The following is a 22,966-nucleotide window of genomic DNA, read 5'->3' as shown; positions in this document are numbered from 1 at the left end:
CATTTGCAGTACAGTTTGAGTGTGTTTTGCTTCCTTGTCTTCTAATTCACTGATTCGGTCCTCCGCTTCTCCCAGTCTACTGTTGATACTTTCAATGGTGTTTTTTATTGCAGCTATGTCGCTCTTCATTTCTTCTTGGGACTTACTTAAGTTGTTGATTTTTTCACCTGTTTCTTCTAGCTTCTTGCATACGTAGTTGAGTTTTTCATCTGTTTCTTCTTGCTTCTTGAACATCCGGTGCATGTACTCTAGGAACCTTATTCTGAATTCTTTTTCCGTCATGTTGCATATCTCTGTCTCACTTAGCTGCTTTTCTGGCGAGTCCTCCTTTTCTTTCCTTTGGGGGTTTCTTTGTCTACCCATGTTTGATCTCACTGACATTACTAGTTGTTGAATCGTTCAGTGGCTGGACCCTGGGTGGCAGTGGCTGCTCCCTGGGTGGCAGTGGCTCCTCGATCTGTGGTTGCTCCTTGGGCGGTTGTGGTAGCAGCGGCTCCTCTGTTGATAGCAGGGTCTCTGATGGGTGCTGTTCACAGTTGTGGTGGCTCTTCTGGCTGGTGGAGGGAGGCTTCAGACGCAGCAACTGTTCCCCAGGCAGAGCGTGTGGTGATCAGGAGGCCGCTGTTGCTTGAATCTGTTGCGTTGATTTAGAGGCACAAAATACAACACAACAAGGCACAACGTACCAGGCACTGAACACTATTGTATTTACAATATTACTAACCCCAAATAAAGGTGGCCACCCGAGCTAAGAGAGTTGGGAGATAAGGGGGAAAGAAGAGAAAAAGGTAGAAGAGAAAAAAGAAAGAAAGAAAAAAAGGAGTGCAAAGATGAGATTGGAAAAGGGAGGGGAAAAAGAGGAGGAGAAAAAAAAAAAAGAAGAAAGAAGAAAAAAAGTAAGAGAGAAAAGAAAGTGAAGTGTAAAAGGGGGAGAGACTATTTATGTGAGGAGAAAACTCCTATAGGTCCGCCACTAATACCAACAAATTGCAGCAACAGATTCCTGGAGATGAATACAAACTACAAACAACCAATAATATCAAGCGACGCAAGGGGACAGAGAAACGCAGAAATAACCGGGGGGGGGGGGTGTAGAGGGAGGGGCAGGAAAATAAAAAGAATAAGCAGTCTAACCTCACAATCACTCAAAAAAAAAAAAAAACAAAAAAAAAAAACAAAAACAAAAACAAAAAAAAAATATACTTGTCAATCAGGCAAACAACGATAAAACAATAGAGAGAGAAAAGAAGAAGAAGAGAGAGAAAAAAAATGGATAGTGAAGGAAGATGAGGGAAAGGTGTATAAGGATTTAGAACAGGGGATTGGACATAGGATATTTAAGCAGGGTTAAATTTTGACAGAGGATAAAAAGAATAGGGAAGATCTAAAGCTGGAGTAGGGTAAGAGAAACAGGACAGCAAAAGGGAGAAAGTGGGGAAGATTGTTTAGCACAGAGGCAAATTGAGGTAGAGAAAAATGTTGCTAAAGGAACGATGAAAATAGAATGGAGAACATTAGTCCCAAAATAAAATAAAGACAAGATAAAATGACACTTTAAAAAATGGTAAAATGGTAGCGGTAATAATACTAGTTAAAAATAAAAATGTAGTAGCTGAAAGGGCAAAATCGGGTGATGGAGAAAAAAGAAAAATGAAAAAAAAAATGTTTTCTTAGTTAAAAGGAGAAAAAGTAATTTAAAAAAATAAAAATAAAAATGTGCAGTAATGCAGGTGCTTCAGATCTTCTACTCTTCTTATTGGCACGCCGGGAACTCAGGAGAATGTTGACTTTCCCTCTGATACACTGTTCCTCCTTGTTGTAAGCCACAGTCCTTATTGCCTTATCTGTATTTACAGAGGAGTCAGTTCGTGGCTCTGCCTCTGGGTGGCAGTGTGTCTGGGTTGACCTCCGAGGCTATAAGTTCTCTCCGACCAGGAGCTGCCTATTGTACCTGAACCAGCTCCGCCCAGAGGTGGTTCCCCCAGCACCACTCCCAGTTCTGTTTCCCAGGCTCCCCAAAAACAATCTTCCCCTACAAGCTCTGCTAGTTACCCCAACTGGGCACTCACATGCATTGGGCTCAACAATCAAACCCACAGAAGTAAGAGGAAGTGTGCGAACAAGAGCCTGGGAAGCTGCTGGAACTCGCAGGGTTCCACCCTCCAGAACCGCGCGGAGTGTCTGCGCGCGCCCAAGCCCCCGGCAAGAGGCATGGATTTTGGAGAGCGCGGATTTTGGCGGACGCAGATTTTCCCCTGCGCCCGCGCGCGTTCCTCGCTCCAACCTGAACTGCGAACCGTACCTTCGAGGCAAGTCCAACCTTTCCGTGGAGGGGTGCAGGTCTCCCCTTGGCTCTTGCAGTCGCGCTGTTTGCGAATCGCTGCCTCCAGGTCAGTAGCCGCCGGGCTAGTAGCCGATCTCTGGATGCCGGTGAACGCTGCCTGAGATGGCGCGGTCCCGCCGCTGCGCTGGCGCCCAGAGGGAGGTTTCAGCCTCAATCTCCAACCATCCGCATTTTTTAGGAGTTTTCTGTCTTTCCTGGCTGCAGACTGTCTCTCAGCTGAACCTCCCCAGCTTGATCGGGCTGATTGTTACCCGTTTCAGCTGCTCGCCCCCATCTGGTCCGGGACAAAGCACCAACACGTCCGTCTAAGCCTCCGCCATTTTCTCTTGCAGTCGATGTTGATAGTTGACCTGGATCAACCCCTGATTTTGTGTGTTTGGGATTCTCAAAAGAAATCCACTTCTCATCGCCAGTCACAATTCGATGCAAAAAAGACTTTCTTTCGTGCCGTTGAAGCAACATTTTTTAAAAATATATTTTATTGATTTTTTACAGAGAGGAAGGGAGAGGGATAAAGAGTTAGAAACATCGATGAGACAGAAACATCGATCAGCTGCCTCCTGCACGCCCCCTACTGGGGATGTGCCCGCAACCAAGGTACATGCCCTTGACTGGGATCGAACCTGGGACCCTTCAGTCCGCAGGCCAACGCTCTATCCACTGAGCCAAACTGGTTAGGGCTGAAGCAACATTTTACTGATGACTTTTCGGTTTTCCGTTTGTCTTTCATTCAGTTGATGTGGCACCCATTTTCCGTCCTTTAAAATCTTTCCCATTGCTTGAATGATCGGAAATTGCTGAGCAATGTTTAATCTTTCTGCAAGTTGTTTTTGAGATTGACATGCATCTTCTTCCAATAATGCTTGTAATTGTTGGTCTTCCAACTTTTTCGGTTGACCTGGACATTCTTTGTCTTTCACATCATAATCATCACGTTCACAAGTATCTTGAGATGGAGCATGTTCACCATAAGCTTCCCGAAGTATACGATAACTTTCAGCAGCACTTTTCTTCAAAATAAAGTAATTAATTAAAACTTCCCAGAAATGCTCTTTTTTGGGCACAAAATTTGACATTTTTAAGTGTAAAAATATCTATGATGTTAATACCTTCAGCAAATTTGACATATGAAGTTTTGAAGCTTGTTGTCAATACAACATAATAGCATACATATCGAATCGCATATATGTCAACATACGTGTTACTCCATCTATTGAAAAAAATACGTATTATTAACCGGTACAACTGGTACTCTTCGATCATGAATCATATTCAGTGTTTTGCTAACTCCATCTATACTAGGGAAGTACATGTATGCCTATGCTTGATGTTACCCTTAAAATTTATTTCTAAATGTTCTTTCCTGTCGAAACCGGTTTGGCTCAGTGGATAGAGCGTCGGCCTGCGGACTGAAAGGTCCCAGGTTCGATTCTGGTCAAGGGCATGTACCTGGGTTGCGGGCACATCCCCAGTAGGAGATGTGCAGGAGGCAGCTGGTCGATGTTTCTCTCTCATCGATGTTTCTAACTCTCTATCCCTCTCTCTTCCTCTCTGTAAAAAATCAATAAAAAAATATATTTTTAAATGTTCTTTCCTACTTAAAACCCCTTATATGTCTCTTAAGGGACTTCAAAGCTCTGGTTTGGTCTCTGTTTTTTAATATATTTTATTGATTTTTTACAGAAAGGAATGGAGAGCGACAGAGTTAGAAACATCGATCAGCTGCCTCCTGCACACCCCTTACTGGTGATGTGCCTGCAACCAAGGTACATGCCCTTGACCCAAATGGAACTCGGGACCCTTCAATCCGCAGGCCGATGCTCTATCCACTGAGCCAAACCAGTTAGGGCTTCAAAGCTCTTTTTTAGGTAGAAAAGTAAATTGTCCATGATAAAATAAAAATACTTGCTTTCTGGCCCACCTTGTATTGTAAGGAAAGTTAGAAGATTGTAGATATAAAAGTCTTAATCTTGGATGTGCTAGTTAAATTTTATTCTAAAATTTTTTTTAGTCTTAGAAAACATCCTTTTCCCCCTTCTCTCCCTCTTTTCTCTAACAGACACTTAAATACTGACTTGGTGCCAGGCATTGTGTTAGGTTTTGGTGAGATATAACAGATACACTGTCTGCCCTCATGGGGCAAGACTATGTAGTTGGAGAGACAGGCAATAAAGAAGTAACTTGTAAATGAAATAATTATAGGTTAGAAAATACAATGAGGGAAAGAAACAGCGTCCTGTGATAAGGAAGAATTTAAAAGAGGACAATTATTTTAGATAGTGTGATGGAAATGTTCCTTTAGGAAGTGTTACTTTGGCTGAGATATAATGACTGAGAAGGAGCTTGGGGTTTTTTATTTGTTGTTTTTCTCACCAGATCATGGTTTATTATGAAGGAATATAACTGAGGAACAGCCAGATGAAAGAGATGGTATAGGGCCGTGGTCGGCAAACTGCGGCTCGCGAGCCACATGCGGCTCTTTGACCCCTTGAGTGTGGCTCTTCCTAAGCCTTAGGAGTACCCTAATGAAGTTAATAACAATGTACCTACCTATATAGTTTAAGTTTAAAAAATTTGGCTCTCAAAAGAAATTTCAATCGTTGTACTGTTGATATTTGGCTCTGTTGACTAATGAGTTTGCCGACCACTGGTATAGGGCAAGGTATGGGAAAAGGGCGCAGAGCTTCCATACCCTCTACAGGCACCACTCTTACCAAATCTTCATGTGTTCACCAACCAGGAGGCTCCCTGAACCCCATCATTTTTTGAAAAGAAGCTATTCTTGTGAAGAGCCTGTTTAAGAATATTCAGGCATGGATCCTGAATTAGGAAAGAGCTTAGCATGTTCTAGGAATTATCAAAAGGTTGTAGTTAATAAGGCAGATGTGGGCCACATCGTGACAGGTACCAGCATTCCAGTCTAAGTGTAGTACTGGGAAGCATAGAAAAATGTTAAGCTAAGGCCCTGGCCAGTGTGGCTCAATCCGATTAAAGGAGGCCAAAGAAATGTTACAAGTAAATGCTATTCCTGATCCTAGGCTGGATCCTATAAAGGACACTATTAGGCCATCTGATAGTTTTTGGAATATGGATGGTAGAGAGTAGATTAGGCAGGTATTATATTAGTGTAAATTTATGAAGCTGATAACTCTGCTGAGAAAGTGAAGTAGCAGCTACAGAGTGTTTTTATGATCTAGTGTCATTAGTGACACTTGCTCATTTTATTTGTTAGCACTGTGTCACTAAGTCTAGCCTGCCCTTGAGTGGAGGGGAATTAGGTCTACCTCTTTAAAAAAAGAGTATCAAAGAATTTGTGCACACATTTTAAAAACACACAGTTACCCCTTCTTCGTGATTATTCATTCATTCACCAAATATTTATTAAATGCCTGCTAGCATTCTAGCCTAAGTGTACTGTTCTGGTTTCTGGGGATCCCACAATGAACAAAACAGTAAAAAATTTCTGGACCTGTAGAATTTAGAATTTACTCTATTTCTAGAAGGGGGAAACAGATGATACACGAAAATAAATAAAAAGAATGTAGATTGACTCTAGTCGGTTTGGCTCAGTGGATAGAGCATCGGCCTGATACTGAAGGGTTGCAGGTTCGATTCTGATCAAGGGCACATACCTGGGTTGCAGGCTTGATCCCTGGCGCCTGTCAGGGCACGGACCTCTGGGCATGTGCAGGAGGCAACCATTCGATGTGTCTCTGACATGGATGTGTTTCTTTCTGTCTCTCCCACTTCCTTCCACTCCTGTGAAAAATAAAACGAAATGTTGTGGGGGTGGGGGTGGGGGTGCAATTTCAAATGGGATTGTCAGAAGTCTGGAAAGATGACATTTGAGTAAAGAGATGAGGCATTAATATCTGGCGGTGTCTCGGGCAAGATAATTTAGGCAGAAGGAACAATCAATGAAAATGACCTTATTACTTAGGTCTTTAAAAATTTTTTTTATTGAAATTATTGGAGTGATTTAGGATATTTCCCCTTAACTGAGCATTTTAAAAGGTGGAAGTTGCCATTAACTGATATAGCAAAGACTGGACCATCAGTTATAAGGGATTCAGTACTTTAACAGATGTTAAATGGTGATGTCCAGTTGGCTCTGGCTATGGAATTGACCGTAGGTAAGGTTTAGGCTGGAGATATTAATTGGGAGCCAGAGCATAGAGATAATGATGTTCAAAGGCCTGTGACTTAAGGAGGTCATCAAGAGATTGAATGTAGATAGAAGCGGGGAAAGAGTCAGTGACTGAACCCTGAGATACTATCACTGTTAAGAGTTGGGGGTATGAAAGGAGTAACAAGGCAAAACAAGACTGAGAAAGAGCTGCAAGTAAAATAGAAGGAAATTCAGGAGAGCATGTCCTGAAAGTTAAGTAAGAAAGTGTTTCAAGAAGGTATTTTTTTTTTCTTTTTTTTTTTTTTAAATATATTTTATTGATTTTTTTACAGAGAGGAAGGGAGAGAGGGAAAGAGTCAGTGACTGAACCCTGAGATACTATCACTGTTAAGAGTTGGGGATATGAAAGGAGTAACAAGGCAAAACAAGACTGAGAAAGAGCTGCAAGTAAAATAGAAGGAAATTCAGGAGAGCATGTCCTGAAAGTTAAGTAAGAAAGTGTTTCAAGAAGGTATTTTTTAAAAACATGTTTTTATTGATTTTAGAGAGGGGGAGAGAGAGAGAGAGAGAGAGAGAGAGAGAGAGAGAGAGAGAGAAAACATTGGTCGGCTGCCTCTTGCACGGCCCTCACTGGGGATCGAGTCTGCAACCTAGGCATATGCCCTGACTGGGAATCAAACTGGCGACCTCTTGGTACATGGTTCGATGTTCAACCACTTGAGCCACACTGGCAGGCTCAAGAAGGTATTTTGTTATATGTCACTTTTACCTGTTATTTGTCAGTATTTCAAATACTGTTGGTAGTTCAGGTAAGGGGAGACTGAGAAGTGACCATTGGGTTTAGTAGCAATGTGGAGGTCCTTGGTGATTTTGACAAGCTATCTTTTGGTAGGATAGTAAGACTCTAGTCATTATTGGAATTGGTTTAAGAAAGAGCAAGAGGAGGAAAATTTGATAATAGCAAATTTAGACACTCTTCCTAGTTGTTTTATTATGAAGGAAAAGAGAGAAATGAGGCTTTAGCTGGAGCAGAAAGTATAGGGTCAAGAGAGAATTTGCTGCTGTTGTTTTAAAAAGGGAAAGAATAACAACAGTCGATAGGAAAGATCTACTAGAACAGTGAAAACTTCATGTAGGAGGTAAATGGTAATTGCTATAGTAATGTCCTACAACATTTGAATATAACTTTGTAAATAAATTCATGAAAATGAATGAATCTTTATATAAAAAGACTTGTATAGGAGAGATGAAATTGTTTTAGTTATGAAAAAATGGCTTCTGTTTTTTCTCTTGAGTTTACTTTCTATCACATTTTCTCCTAAAAAATAATAATACCCTTTACATTTGAATATTTAAGCTAAAAATGATTTGTTACATTTTTCAGTCCTTATTCTGGCACTTGGGGAACATATTTAAGAAAGAAATTCTAGTTTTCTTTAACTTGTTGCATGATAATACTTATTGGCCTAAATTAAATGATAGTATTTAGCACCATTATTATGATTTATGGCTATTTTCTGTTTTTATTTGTGGAAGAAAACTTTACTTATAAAAATGGGTACCATTTTAGCACCAATGATGAACATAATTTACTACAAATGAAGCAAAGGTGCCTCCTAGTGGCTGCCTGATGGAATTGCATATGAGTCTCACAAATCATTTATTCTTTTTTTTTGTAATATATTTTTATTGGTTTCAGAGAGGGAGAGGGGGGGAGAGAGAAACATCAGTGATGACAGAGAATCATCGATTGACTGACTCCTGCATGCTCCCTACTGGGGTTCGAGCCTGCAACCTGGGCATGTGCCCTTGACTGGAATTGAACCCAGAGACCTTCCATCCCAAACTGATGCTCTATCCACTAAGCCAAACCAGCGAGAGCCATTTATTTATTTATTTAGTTAGTTAGTCAGCCAGTTAGTTAGTTAGTTAGTTGTTGACACTATTATAGATTTTTATTAAGGGCAGTATTTACCAAGCACATAGTCTTTGCCCTCATGGAAGCTCACAGTTTAAAGAAGGGTAGAAGCATTCATCAAATGATCACAAAAAGAACTTAAAATTATGACAAGTGCTTGTAAAAAAAAAAAAAGTGCTTGCATATTGGGCTAAAGAAAATTTAAAACAGGGGTATTTTACCTAACTGAATATGTCAGAGGAATGATGTTTGAGCTGAGGCCTGAAGAATTACTAGAAATTTAGAGAGGAAGAGCCCTGTTAGTGTTGCTCAGTGGTTGAGTGTCAACCTATGAATATGAACTAGGAGGTCACGGTTCGATTCCAGGTCAGGGTGTATGCCCAGGTTGCTGGCTCGGTCCCCAGTGGAGGGCTTGCAGTAGGCAGCCAATCAATGGTTCTCTCTCATCATTGATGTTTCTATCTATCTCTCCCTCTCCCTTCCTCTCTGAAATCAATTAAATATATATATATATATACACACACACACACACATATATATATATATATTTTTTTTTTTTTAAAGAGGGAAGAAAGTGTTTTCTAGGCATAGGAGCGGAATTTGTGAATAGCTCTGTGATACGGGAAGTATGGTGAATAAAAGGGACTCTAATGAACGCCAGGTTAGCTGGACCAGAGATATGGGAATAAGAGGCATGGATAAAATGAGAAAATAATGCATTTTTATAGTCTGGATATCTTAAGAACAAGAGTAAACTATTGCAGAGTTGGAGTGGGAAATATATAACTAGATTTTTGTGTTTTTAAAATTATAGCAAAATACATATAACATAAAATGTAATTTCTTAATTTTGTGCAGTTTAGTGGTATTAAGTACATTTACATTGTTGTGCAGCCATCACCCCATCCATTTTAAATTTGTGTTTTCAAGAGATGGGTTTTGGTTGTAGTTTTTTTTGTTGTTGTTGTTGTAGTTTTGAGAATGGATTATCAGTAGGTGAGGCAATAGTTGCTGGAAAGCTCTCCATGGAAAGCTACTGACAGAGGAGGTGGGGTGCTGAAATTCATTAGGGGCACAGACAACTGGGTGCCATGTGTCACAAGAGTAAGCAGAGAACATACTGAAATCAGAAGAAAGGCCTTTCTCTCTGGTGTTCCCCCAGTGTCCCTACTGAGGACAAAAGGGAAATGACCATTGAGCAAGTAACCAACAATATCTGCCACAGGGCCCAAGGCCCCTCCTTTAAGTATGTATGGGAATGACATTATGATCCTATTTTAGTTCAAGGCCCAATTCTGATCCTTATTTATTTGATCTCACATGGATGTTTCTCTCTCTCCCTCTTCCTTCCTCTTTCTAAAAATCAATTTTAAAAAACTTTAAAAATTCTTTTGGGATTCTGGTTTGAATTACTAGTGCGTTCACTTTATAAGTTATTTTTGGAAGAATTAACATTTTTATAATATTAAGTCTTCCTTTCTATGAATATAGTTTATTTCTCCATTTCTAAAAGGAATCTAATTGTAGAGTCTTTTCCATAAAAGACTATCACACCTTTTGTTAAATTTATTTCTAACTACTTTACATTTGGTTCAATGTTGTAATGGAATTGTTTAAAATTTTGTTTTCTATTTCTTGCTATTGTGTAGAAATACACAATTGACTTTTTAAGAAAATCCTTACCCAAGGATATTTTTTCCATTGATCTTTAGAGAGAGAGTGGAAGGGAGGGGGAAGGAGGGGAGAGACATTGACTGGTTGCTTCCCACACACACCCCGACAGGGCCTGGGATCGAACCTGCAACCGAGGTACATGCCTTGTCCAGGAATCGAATCTGTGACCCTTTGGTCCATGGGCCAATGCTCTAACCACTGAGAAAACTGGCCAGGGCTACAGTTGACTTTTATATTTAGGGTTTGTATTTAACAACTTTGCTAAATGTATCTATTCTGATAATTTATCTAATTTTTTTTGTTTCCCATGTAGAAATAAAACCATTTGCAAATAATGATAGTTTTATTTTCTCCTTCCTGATTTATATATCTGATTTATTTTTATTATCTTACTGTGCTGGAAAGGATCTCCAGTATAATATTATTGGAGGAGAAGTGGTGGTAGAAGGCATATTTTTGTCAGGTTCAGGGAGTTACCTTAAATCTCTATTTTGCTAGGAAACTTTTTTAAAATACCATAAATGGATTTTGAATGTTATCAAACACTTTTCTGCGCCTATTGAAATGAACATGTACATTTTCTCCTTTAATCTGTTGCTGTGATACTACTATTTTGGAAATAATACTTCTTGCTGCTTCTGCTCTCAGGTGATTTGTGGAGCTATGATTTCTTCAGTGGTGAATTTGTAGTGTCACCTGAACCAGACACAAGTGTTCACACTCTTGATCCCCAGAAGCACAAGTATATTATCTTGGGGAGTGATGGGCTTTGGAATATGATTCCACCTCAAGATGCCATCTCAATGTGCCAGGACCAAGAGGAGAAAAAATACATGATGGTGAGAAGTGACTCAGTAATTTGATATTATTGTGTATACATTGTTTTGGTGCTTTTCGTTTACCTTAAATAGATATTTGCATTGGCCTGGCTTAGAAGTAAGCAAAACATAGCTTTTGCAGCTCATTAGTGGGACGAGGCAGGAAATATATAAAACCTAGGTAGCAAAAGACATAACCACTGACTTCATTATGAATAGCCCTTGACGTAATGACCTTTGAAACCTCACCAATTCTCTTTTTTTTAAATCGAGATATATTTCACACCCTAACATTTATTTACCCTTTTAAAGCATACAATTTAGTGATTGTTAGTATATTCTCACTCGTGTAACCATCACCACTATTTAATCCCAGAACATTTTCATCAGTGCTTCTCCCTAACAAAACCTCTCTCCTTCTCCCTTCCTCTCTCTGAAGTCAATTAAAAATATTTTACAAATAAAATTAAAAAGGACACAATATTAGGGGGGCTCAGATAATCAGCTGAAACAGTGAGCTGAGGGAATTGGCTTATACAGATTTTTTTTTATGGAGCTTTGCTTGGGAGGGAAATATAGAGGCATACTGAAAAAGTGAAAGGTAAAGGAGTTCTCGGTGAGCTACTGTTTGGACAATGATGAAACATGTACTGGGGAATGTGTTAGATTCATGAATTAGAAATGAATGCTGCCTTTTGTCATTTGTGAGGTGCATGTTTTTTCATGTGAGAAATTGAGAAACAAAGGCAGTATTTAAAAAATCATTACAAAATGATACTTATCTTGGGGATGCAAGATAATAAGATTTTATTTATTTATTTTTAAACACAGTTTTATTGATTTCAGAGAGAGAGAGAGAGAGATAGAAACATAAATGATGAGAGAGAATCATTGATCAGCTGCCTCCTACATGCACCCTACTGGGGATCAAGCCCGAAACCTGGGCATGTGCTCTGACTGGGAATCTAACTGTGACCTCCTGGTCCATAGGTTGATATTCAACCACTGAGCAACACCGGCCAGGCTAATTAAGGTTTTAAACAAAGCAGCTGAGAAGAGTTATTTGCCGTTTGCCATGTGTCAAAATACTGTAACATGCTTAAGATCAGACAACACCAAGTAAAGATGTTTCCCTATTTTTTTTTTCAAGGAAAGGATAAAAAAACACAACCCAGTTATTTATCCAGTTTGACCATATATACTTCAGGGATACAGATGACAACCAAATGACTTATAGTATATTATAGATAATATAAATATTTTATATGTAATGCTTAAAGAACTAGATAGTACATCATATAGTATACATTATAGTATATTATAATACATTAATATGTTTGTACTTAGAGTATGTTAATATATTTTATTAGGTTACATGAAATAACATTAAAATATTTTTCCATTTGTAGTTCATGATGTATTTCCTTTTCAACCAATTCCACTCATTTTCATAATTCAGTTATTTCTAGGGGTACTTTTGAAGACATGTAGCCCTATTTTCTGGAGCACATCATTTTCATTTCTGTTCTCTGAAACTTAGCAATGATTGAATCCATGTATGACGCTGAAAGTTTTCTTCCAAACTACATTTATTTGCATAACATGAGGTTATTTAAGTATTTACTCTTTGTTGATTTGTTTTTATATCTATACCATAACAACTTATTGTGTTGCTTTTTTTCTCTTATGCATGACACTGACCATTTTAAAATATATGTTTAAGGGTCATTTATATTTCCTTGTCTCTGAATTTTGTTCATATTCTTTGACAATTTTATTTTGGGTCATTGTCTTTGATTTTCAGAAGCTCTTATTTTAGGAGGAAATTGGCCCTTTACAATGAGTTGTTGTTTTTTTGTTTTGTTTTTTGCCATACTTATTTCATTTGTGAATTGTTTATCTATAATAACTTGATGTTTACTTTGCTTTTTAGATAACTTCTATATAACTTTTCTTAATAACTATATGTAACTTTTCCTCCCACATTTCTTGCTACCAAAAAGATAAGAATACAGGTGAAATTTAACCACAGAATAAGCTTTATTTTATTATTTTTTGAAAATTTAGAATAGTATGATTTTGACATAGTTTTAGGATCTATGGATAATGTTTGAAATTTTGAAAATTTAATTTAGGTCATATTGAACATCAAATTTTTAATTTGATACATGTGTAATTTGATACATGTGTAGTGGTTGACTTCCGTCTCCTTCTTTTAAATATAGGGTGGTGAGCATGGACAATCTTGTGCCAAAATGCTTGTGAATCGAGCACTAGGCCGCTGGAGGCAGCGCATGCTTCGAGCAGATAATACCAGTGCCATAGTAATCTGCATCTCTCCAGGAGTGGGTAGTCAGGGAAATTTCACCAATGATGATGAGCTCTATCTGAACCTAACTGATAGCCCTTCCTATAATAGTCAAGAAACCAGCCTGCGGACTCCTTCCCCAAGTTCTACACCACCAGTCAAGGTATATAGTTCTATAGTATTTAAGTTGTTTTAATAGACAGAGTTTCTTTGGTTAGTGTTACTTGAAAACAGTTTCCAGATTTCTTATATAATAAGACTTTGGATTTGAACTAGTCTCAAGAACCTGATGAATCTTTGTCATGTAACTTATTGTCAATGAGCCATCTTTGCACCAATACGTACATTATTCTGAATGCCAAATGTGTGTACAGCACCTAATAGAAAGTTGGTTAGATATGGCCCCTGAAGAATATTAACAATATTAAAAAAAAATTAATCTGGCCGAAACCGGTTTGGCTCAGTGGATAGAGCGTCGGCCTGCGGACTGAAGGGTCCCGGGTTCGATTCCAGTCAAGGGCATGTACCTGGGTTGTGGGCACATCCCCAGTAGGAGATGTGCAGGAGGCAGCTGATCGATGTTTCTCTCTCATCGATGTTTCTAACTCTATCTCTCTCCCTTCCTCTCTGTAAAAAATCAAAAAATATATTTTAAAAAAAGAGAAATACTTTAAAAAAAATTAATCTGGGTTGAGTCTAAGTAGTGGACGCAGTTGCCTGTGCTAACAGATGCAATGTATTACCACAGAATGCCAACAAAAAGAGAAGGAATAATCTGAATTTAAAAAGACACAGCACAACAGAAATTCCTATAAATTGTGTTAACTCTGAAATTGTCCCATTGTTTTTGCTGATTGCTTTTATAAAGGAATACCATCTAACATCTGACATTGTTATACAAACTAGAGCAATATGTTTTATTTCTATAAGTGTGTTGAATAGCACATTTTTCTTGTGACTGAATTAGTGATGTGATTATTTGGTAGTAGGAAGCCTTCTGTCTACAGAACTCACTGCTGCCCTGTCTTGTTGCAAATCCTTTTTCTATAATTTAAGCAGGATGAACTCTTGGTCAATAATTACTTATGACTAGATACAGTTTTCTGTGGTCAGCTAGAACATGCTTGTGACCAGCATAGGTATTGGAATCAACCCAATTCAGAGGGATAAACTCACATACAACTTTTGTTTTTGATATTATTGAAAGTCATATAATATACAGTTTGTATACTATTCTAGAACAAAAACTGTCTTGTTATCCTTTCTCCATACTGGTACTTTGAAATAAGTTTGCTGCCCATTATCTAGAGTGTTAAAACAGATAAGAAGTATTGAGCTTTCAATTAACTGTGCAGTGTAAAATAAATGAATCAATGACCTCAGAAAGAAAAAGTATCTTGCCCTAGCTGGTTTGGCTCAGTGGACAGAGCATTGGTCTGGGGACTGAAGGGTCCCGGGTTCAATTCCGGTCAAAGGCACATGTCCAGGTTGCGGGCTCGATCCCCAGTGGGGGGCATGCAGGAGGCAGCCGATTGATGATTCTCTCTTCATTGATGTTTCTATCTCTCTCTCCCACTCCCTTCCTCTCTGAAATCAATAAACATATATATATAATTTTTTTAAAAAAAGAAAAAGTACCTATATATATAAAAGCCTAAGTGACCGTTACAACTGGTCGACCAAATGATTGGTCAACTGGTCGCTATGACACACACTAACCACCAGGGGGCAGACGCTTAATGTAGGAGCTGCCCCCTGGTGGTCAGTGTGCTCCCACAGCCAACCTCCTGTGGCTGGCCAACCTCCCACAGTCCCTCCCCCGCCGGACTGGGTGAGACAGCCCCGATCGGCCCCCGATCGCCCACCAGACCAAGGGACCCCACCTGTGCACAAATTTGTGCGCCAGGCCTCTAGTCTTCTTAGAAGAAGCAATCTATTTGGGACAGTACCAAATTAGGAACATGGGTTTCTCATCTTCAGTTTCCATTGGACCTAAAGTAAAAAAAAAAAATTTATTTTTTTTCAGTAAAGCATGTTCATGTTTATGGTTAGATTAAAATGCTTTTAGGTGGCTTCAATTTCCCTTTTCTTTTTTATTATAGAAACATTAAAGGGAACATTCTTTTTATGGATATGTTTTTTAACATAGCACTTTTTTGAAAGGTGTTTACTCCTTGGGGATTTTATACCAGAGGAAGACCAGATAATATGTTCTCACTTACCATGCTATAAAAGGGTTTACTTGGCCTTTTCAGAAAATAAAATATTAATCCCCTAGGTATGTTCAATAAAAAAATTTCTTTTCCCAGAAAAAAGAATATTTATTTATTTATTTATTTATTATTAATCCTTACTTGAGGATATTTTTCCATTGGTTTTAGAGAGAGAAGAAGGGAGGGGAAGAGACACAGAGAGAGAAACAATAATGTGAGAGAGCCACATTATTGGCTCGTTGGGATCGAGTCTGCAACTGAGCCACATCTCCTTGACCAGAATTGAATCCGGGACCTTTTAGTTCACAGGCCGATGCTCTACTGAGCCAAAAAGGCTAGGGCAAGAATATATTATATTAATAATTTATTTGAGAAGAGAGGGAGTAATTGAGGGAAATGTTACATATTTGAGGGGGGAGATAGTATTTATGCTTAAATTTCTTGAGAAACTATAAAACAAATGATTTTATAAACTCTCACCTGAGGATATTTTTCCAGTGATTTTTTAGAGAGAATGGAAGGGATTGGAGAGACAGAGAGAGAGAGGGAGAGAATCATTGATGTGAGAGAGACACATCAATTGGTTGCCTTCCGCATGTGCCCAGACCAGGGCCAGGGATCGAGCTTGCAACCGAGGTACATGCCCTTGACCGGAATTGAACCTGGGACCCTTCAGTCCACAGGCCAACACTCTTATCCACTGAGCCAAACAGGTTAGGGCAAGACAATTTTATATGGTTTTATAGTGGAAGATTGGGTTTGATAGGAAGAACGTGCTTATCTGTCTGGAGATGGGAGGATATTCTGAGTGTATGTATATCTAGAGGTGTACAGCAAAAGGAGTGGTACGTATCTGAATCACCTGTGAAGCTTCTAAAAAACAATATATGAGATTTTCTACATGATCTTCACTTATTTTTTGGAGAGTAGCCCTAGCCATGCTCAGTAGGGTCAAAGCAACAATGTGAGTTTCCTTATGGCATAGTTGCTTTAATGTTGCGCTTTACATTCTCCACTCTACTAAATATTCAGAAATTAGACTATAGAAAGAAGGAAAAAGCCAAATTTGTCATTTATTCTAATGATACCCTTCATCTTCCCAAGGGTCAGGCTGAGTTCTAGGATACGTGATTTCTTATTTGGTTTACTTTCTTGTTTTTCAGTCAATGGAGGAGGACCCTTGGTCAAGGCTGAACTCTAAGGACCATGTACCTGCCCTTGTTCGTAGTAATGCCTTCTCAGAGAATTACTTAGAAGTCCCAGCTGAGGTAGCTCGAGGGAATGTCCAGGCTGCAGTCTTACCCTCAAAAGATCCAGAGCCACTTGAAGAAAATTGCACTAAAGCCCTGACATTAAGGATACATGATTCTTTGAGTAATAGCCTGTCAGTTGGCCTGGTGCCTACCAATTCAACAAACACCATTATGGACCCAAAAAATTTAAAGATGTCAACTTCAGGTCAAATGAAAGCCCAAGAAGTTGAAAGAACCCCTCCAGCAAATTTTAAAAGGACATTAGAAGAATCCAATTCTGGCCCTCTTATGAAGAAGCATAAACGAAATGGTTTAAGTCGAAGTAATAGTGCTCAGCCCGCAAGCCTCGCCACAACCTCACAGCGAAAGAACTCTGTTAAACTTACCATGCGACGCAGACTTAGGGGCCAGAAGAAAATTGGAAATCCTTTACTTCACCAGCACCGAAAAACTGTTTGTGTTTGCTGAACTGTATCTGAAAAATGGCTTTTTTCCAAATTTAGGATATAAGGCTTTTGAAGATGGTGCCGAAGTTGAACTTCCAAAAACAGGACAAAATAAAAATGGTTTGACTTTTTGGAATTCAGCAGTTTGATCCTGGCCTTGTACTTGCTTGTATTATAAATGTGAATTTTATAGTTGTTAGGGTATATGTTGCTGTAAAATGTGTGTAAATTTGTATCCTTCACACAAACTCAGTCTCGTACTCTGATACACAGTAAATATAACAACAGGGCTAAAGGTTTTAAACTTTTAAAAATGCTTATTAAGTCACTTGTGATGAAACTATACAACTTTTTGAAGTAAATTATTAGGCAAACTGGAAAGTGATGTATTTTCATAGTGATCTGTGTTCCACTTAATGTTTCTTAGAGACAACTATTGTCTTTTAAAAATTATTTTTTATTTCTAATTTCATAATTCAGAACTAAATTTTTCATAGAAGAGAAGTAGCTGACTTTTAGTCTCCTTGTCCTGATTAAAATACTATGCACTATCTTTTATTTCAGTAGCATTTTTCTAAAAAAAAAAAAAATCATCAGATATACTCACTAAATCTTTGGAATAGAAGGCTTCTTTCCCTTAAAAAAAAAAATGCCCCTCTCAGTTATCCCCGACAGTGGCATTATTAGGTCTTCAAGTAGTTACCCTCTTCTAGTGTTTGCATAAAATATGTGTGAAGTTTTTCTTGCTATTTCAATAATGGATGGTGCTGCTAATTCCCAACATTTCTTAAATTATTATTTTATATATCATACAGTTTCATTGATTATATGGATATGTTTGTTCAGCTAATAAATCAGTAAATTGTTTGTGATATTGCTGGATTTTTATTGTTGGTTTTAATGATATATATTAACTTTCTGTTGTGCCATACCGTGCTTTTAGAGTAACTTAAAATAAATGCATTGTTCATTGAAACAGGCAAAATATCTTAACAGTAAGAATATGGTTAAGTTAGTTATGGCTTATAACATTTGATGACATATTGCAATTAAAAGTGAATAAAACTGTATTTTGGTAATGTAGAAAAAAACTAAAAGGAACTAATACTAAAGCACTATGTCATTTTAGTGTGGTGAATTGTTCTACAATGAGGAATTTTTAAAATTTATTAATTTAGGACAACATCTCATTGAAAGATTGAAGAGTTGATTATCTCTCTATATAAAATTCTAATATGCAAATAGACCAAACGGCTGAACAACTGGTCGCTATAATGTGCACTGACCACCATGGGGTTTGCTCCCACGCACCACCATCCCGCCAGGCACTCGCACCTGCTGCTGGCACTGCCCCGCTCGCACCCACTGCTGGCTCTGGCCCTAATCGCTCTGCTCCGGCAGCAGGTGTGAGCCGGGCGGACACTGTCAGCACATGGGAGCGGGGCTGCAGGTAGACGAGACTGGGGGCCACTGCAGGAGGGGCCGGGGGGTGCAGAGGATGGGCTGAGACCTGCTCCTGTGCCCACCGCAGCCTCGCGGCCCACAATTCCTTTCAAGGTGCATGAACTCCTGCACTGGGCTCCTAGTATACCTATAATATGCTAGGTACTGCATAATTGGAAGCATACTAGTTTTCCATAAGAAAAATAATTGAGGACCAGTGGTCTGGGAAAAACATTATTTGTGGCTAGTTTTTAAAAAGGTATTTTGGGCCCTAGCTGGATAACTCGCTGGTTAGAGCATCATCCCGATATGCCAAGGTTCTGGGTTTGATCCCTCAAAAAAATGAAACGATTTTTGGGTAATAGTTTGTTTTTCAGATCTTTTAAGAGAGAGACATAGCAACTTAGAAACATTTTTTAAGTCGATTTATTGTGAAGGGTTTTTCCATAAATTAGATCTGTAATACCATGTTAGCTGCCCAAAGTAGAAATTCAACAAATCTGAATGTATAGTAAAAGCAAGGAAAATCCATTTAGCTACTTTTTACCTTTTCTGCCAGTGGTTTTAAAGAGAATAATCTAATCCTGTCTATATGAAATTAAAATTTCCATTTGACTAGAGTAATGGATTAAGTACTCTTTAATGCAAAAATGCCACAGCATTAATTCCTTCATAAATCACACTTTTAGTGCAATAGAGTCTAATTATATACCATACTAGTAGTTACCTAATACTGGAAACATTTTTGCCTTGACACATATAAATGCAAATGCTAAAATTAGCTCTTTTCTGTATGTGTTCCTTGGGCTATGTTCAGATGTATTCTTTAAGGAGTTGAAGATGTTATGTAATCACAAATGTTTTAATGTTTCTATTTTTATTAAATTTTATTTGCCTATGTAACAAATCTGCATGATGGAAAATTCATGATGTATAAAATGGTACATAATGGAAAAACCCCAAGTCAGTCTCCAAGGCTACCAGTATTTCCCCCCTTTTTTGTGTATTCTCTCTGATAATCTATGCATAGACTGAAACTATGTGTTTATTGCTTAATCTTATCTTTTGAAGATTGTGTCCATAGCAGTACACTATAGAGCCTCATTATTTAGTACTAGAGGCTCGGTGCACGAAATTTGTGCACTTGGGCGGGGGGAAGGGTGTCCCTCGGGGGATGTCCAACTGATGGCTTGGGCCCGCTCTCCTAAGCTGGCAGTTAGACATCTTAGTGCTACTGCAGAGGCGGGAGAGGCTCCCGCCACCACCCCTGCACTTGCCAGCTGTGAGCCCGGCTTCTGGCTGAGCAGCCCTCCTCCTGTGGGAGCACACTGACCACCAGGGGCAGCTCCTGCATTGAGCGTCTGCCCCCTGGTGGTCAGTGGTTATCATAGCGACCGGTTGTTCCACCATTCCGTTGATTTGCATATTAGCCCTTTATTATATAGGATTCTGTTTAGTCTGTGGATATTTCACTTTGCCACTACTTAACTATGTCCACTAAAAGGAAAACACTATTTCTTCCTTTATGCACAGAATACTCTGACATAATATGTATGGGTTTTCCTACACCAAGTAATTCTCTAATTTCTGTAGACACCAACTGGATGTCCTACAATTCAATTCAGTTCTGTATCTACCTGGAGTTATCAGAACCCACAAATTAAGAGCTCAGTCTCAAAAGACTGCATCCACTTCAGATACCAATTATAAATCACATATACTTTTGATCAAGTGGCTATAAATCAGGGTTTCTACAATCCCATCCACAGTTTTGATAATTTGTTGGTAAGAGGTCTCAGTTCCTTGCCATATGCGCCCCTTCATAGGGCTTCTCACAATATATCCATTAACTTCCTTTTTCAATATTTTGTAGAACAGGTTCTTGACCTATTTATCTCATGCCTTAAAGATTAAAATATGGTAGTTATGAAAAAAAATTTTAGTTATGTATTGCATAAAAACACCTCAAAATTTAGTAGCTTAAAACAATAAACAGCCCTAGCCAGTTTGGCTCAGTGGAAAGAGCATCGGCCTGTGGACTGAAGGGTCCCTGGTTCGATTCCAGTCAAAGGCACATGCCCGGGTTGTAGGCTTGACCATCAGTAGGGGACATGCAGGAGGCAGCCAATCAGTGATTCTCTCTAATCACTGATGTTTCTTTCTCCCTCTACCTTCCTCTCTGAAATCAATTAAAAAAGACAAAACATCTCTCTCTCTCTCTCTCTCTCTCTCTCTCTCTCTCTATATATATATATATATATATATATATATATATGTATCTATGAAACAAAGTAGAGCCCTGCTGGTGTGGCTCAGTGGTTGAGAGTTGACCCATGAACCAGGAGGTCACAGTTCAATTCTTGATAAGGGCACATGCCCAGGTTTTGTGCTCGATCCCCAGTAGGGGGCATGCAGGAGGCAGCCAACTGAGGATTCTCTCTCATCATCGATGTTTCTTTCTCTCCCTCTCCCTTCCACTCTGCAATCAATAAAAACATTAAAAAAGGAAAAAAATGAACAAGGCAGAAACCACAATGTCTTTTGTAACTTAACCTCAGAAGTACCATGTTAATTCAGCTGCATTTTATTAGTCACACAGATAAATGCAAGAGGCAACCACATGCCATGAATACTGAAAGGTGTGTATCATTATTGGCCATCTTGGAAGTAGTCCATCACAATCTAGAAAGAATATAGTAGACCTTCAAGATCATCTTCCAACTGACTAATAAAGACAAAACATAGCAAAATTTCGAAACTCAAATCGAAAATATGGTTTTGGAGATTAAAAATGGCGGCAGAGTAAGTGGATGCTGCATGGACATGTTCTTAGGAACAAACTGAAATTAAAACTAAAATATAGAAAAACTACCTGAATAATCAACAGAGGACTTGCTGGAGAGAACCCTGATGCCCTAGGACCAAAAGTGGAGACCACATAGCAGATCCACTTAATACATAGTCACAAACCCAAGCAGGCAGCCAAAATGAGGAGACAAAGAAATAACCTCCAAATGAAAGAACAAAATAATTCTTCAGAAGAAGAGATATGAAATAGAGGTAAGAAATTTATCGGAAACACAGTTCAGAGTAATGATGGTAAAGATGCTCAACAGCATGAGAAGAGATATAATAACTATGAAATAAAGAATGACATAGCACCAATAAAGAACACATTGGAATACACAGCAGATTAGGGGAAGCTGAGGATCCAATCGGAATCAGAAGACGGGTAGAAAGAATATGGGTTTTTTAAAATATTGCATTCATAAGCTGTATACTAGGTTTGTTTGGGTAACAACATTAATGATGTTATTTTCATTATCTTGCAGATATTTGGATGATTAAATACAGGGGTGGGCAAATGATTATTAATAAATAATAATACAACTGTAAAGCTAACCCTCCTGTCATAAGTTACTTCAGATTTTAAAGCAGTCTTTATCCAGGGTTAAATGGGGAAGGTAATATATGGGAAAGTTAGAATATGTTCTGGAGATCATTAAAAGAGTTGATGAAACTAATTTTTGGTCTTTGTCAATAGTTTTACTTTCTGGAATATTTAATTATAAATACCAGTTCCATATTTCAGGATAAATTGTTAGGTTTTGACATGTAATTTTTCCTGTTAGGGAATAGAGCATTATGGAGAACAAAAATGAAACAAATAATCCCTTCTGTTAAAGAGCTTACATTTTCGTTACATAGACAATAGAATGATACATTCATCAACAGAGAACAGTTACAAAGTAGTATTGATGTGTAAGAGACAAAGGGCAACTACACTTCAAAATTTGCCTGGAACAGTCCTACTTTAACCTTTACCTTTTTTTTCTTTTTTGGACATGTTTTTATTGCTTTATTTTTAGAGAGAGAGGAAGGGAGAGAGAAACATTGATCGGCTGCCTCCTGCAGGCCCTGTGTAGGCATGTGCCCTCACCGGGAATTGAACCAGTGACCTCTCAGTGCATAGGATGACACTCAACCAACAGAGCCAGGGCACCCTTTACTTTTTAAAATATTTATTATTGTTGACAGTATTACAGAGGTCTCTCATTTTCTCCCCCTTTAATCCCCTCCACCCAGCCCCTTTCTACCCCCCACAGGTCTTCACCAACCTATTGTCCTTGTCCCTGGGCTATGCATATAAGTATATAAGGTCTTCGGTTTATCTCTCTTTGTCCTCCCACCTCCACATGGAGGTATGTCAGTCTGTCGTTTACCTTTTTTAAAAAATTTTGGTTGATTTATTAGCAATATTGTAACTGGACAATCAATGGGTCTATGGTGCCTGTCACTACTTGAGCCAATTAAGCAGAGACAGGGTTGAGTCATATATGAGCCTTTATTCCAATACTGCCAGCAGTATGGGGGAGCAGCAGGTCATTGACAAAAATCTGCTCTGCAGCTCCCCATAAGC

The 22,966-nt window shown here is 38.6% G+C and overlaps 1 protein-coding gene across 1 annotated transcript in view; it reads left to right on the top strand.

Annotated features, from left to right (window-relative positions):
- The window catches only part of PPM1D (protein phosphatase, Mg2+/Mn2+ dependent 1D), a 43,139-nt gene extending 23,686 nt beyond the window's left edge, over nt 1–19,453 (top strand). The window contains 3 exon segments of the mRNA XM_006092234.3: nt 10,714–10,904; nt 13,109–13,354; nt 16,568–19,453. Of these exon segments, the coding sequence (XP_006092296.1) occupies nt 10,714–10,904; nt 13,109–13,354; nt 16,568–17,125 (995 nt within the window). The 3' untranslated portion in view covers nt 17,126–19,453.
- The last annotated feature ends 3,513 nt before the right edge of the window (nt 19,454–22,966 follow it).

The sequence above is a fragment of the Myotis lucifugus genome, unplaced genomic scaffold, assembly GCF_000147115.1.
Source record: "Myotis lucifugus unplaced genomic scaffold, Myoluc2.0 scaffold_99, whole genome shotgun sequence".
NCBI lineage: Eukaryota > Metazoa > Chordata > Mammalia > Chiroptera > Vespertilionidae > Myotis > Myotis lucifugus.
This window is presented reverse-complemented; position numbering and strand designations above follow the sequence as displayed.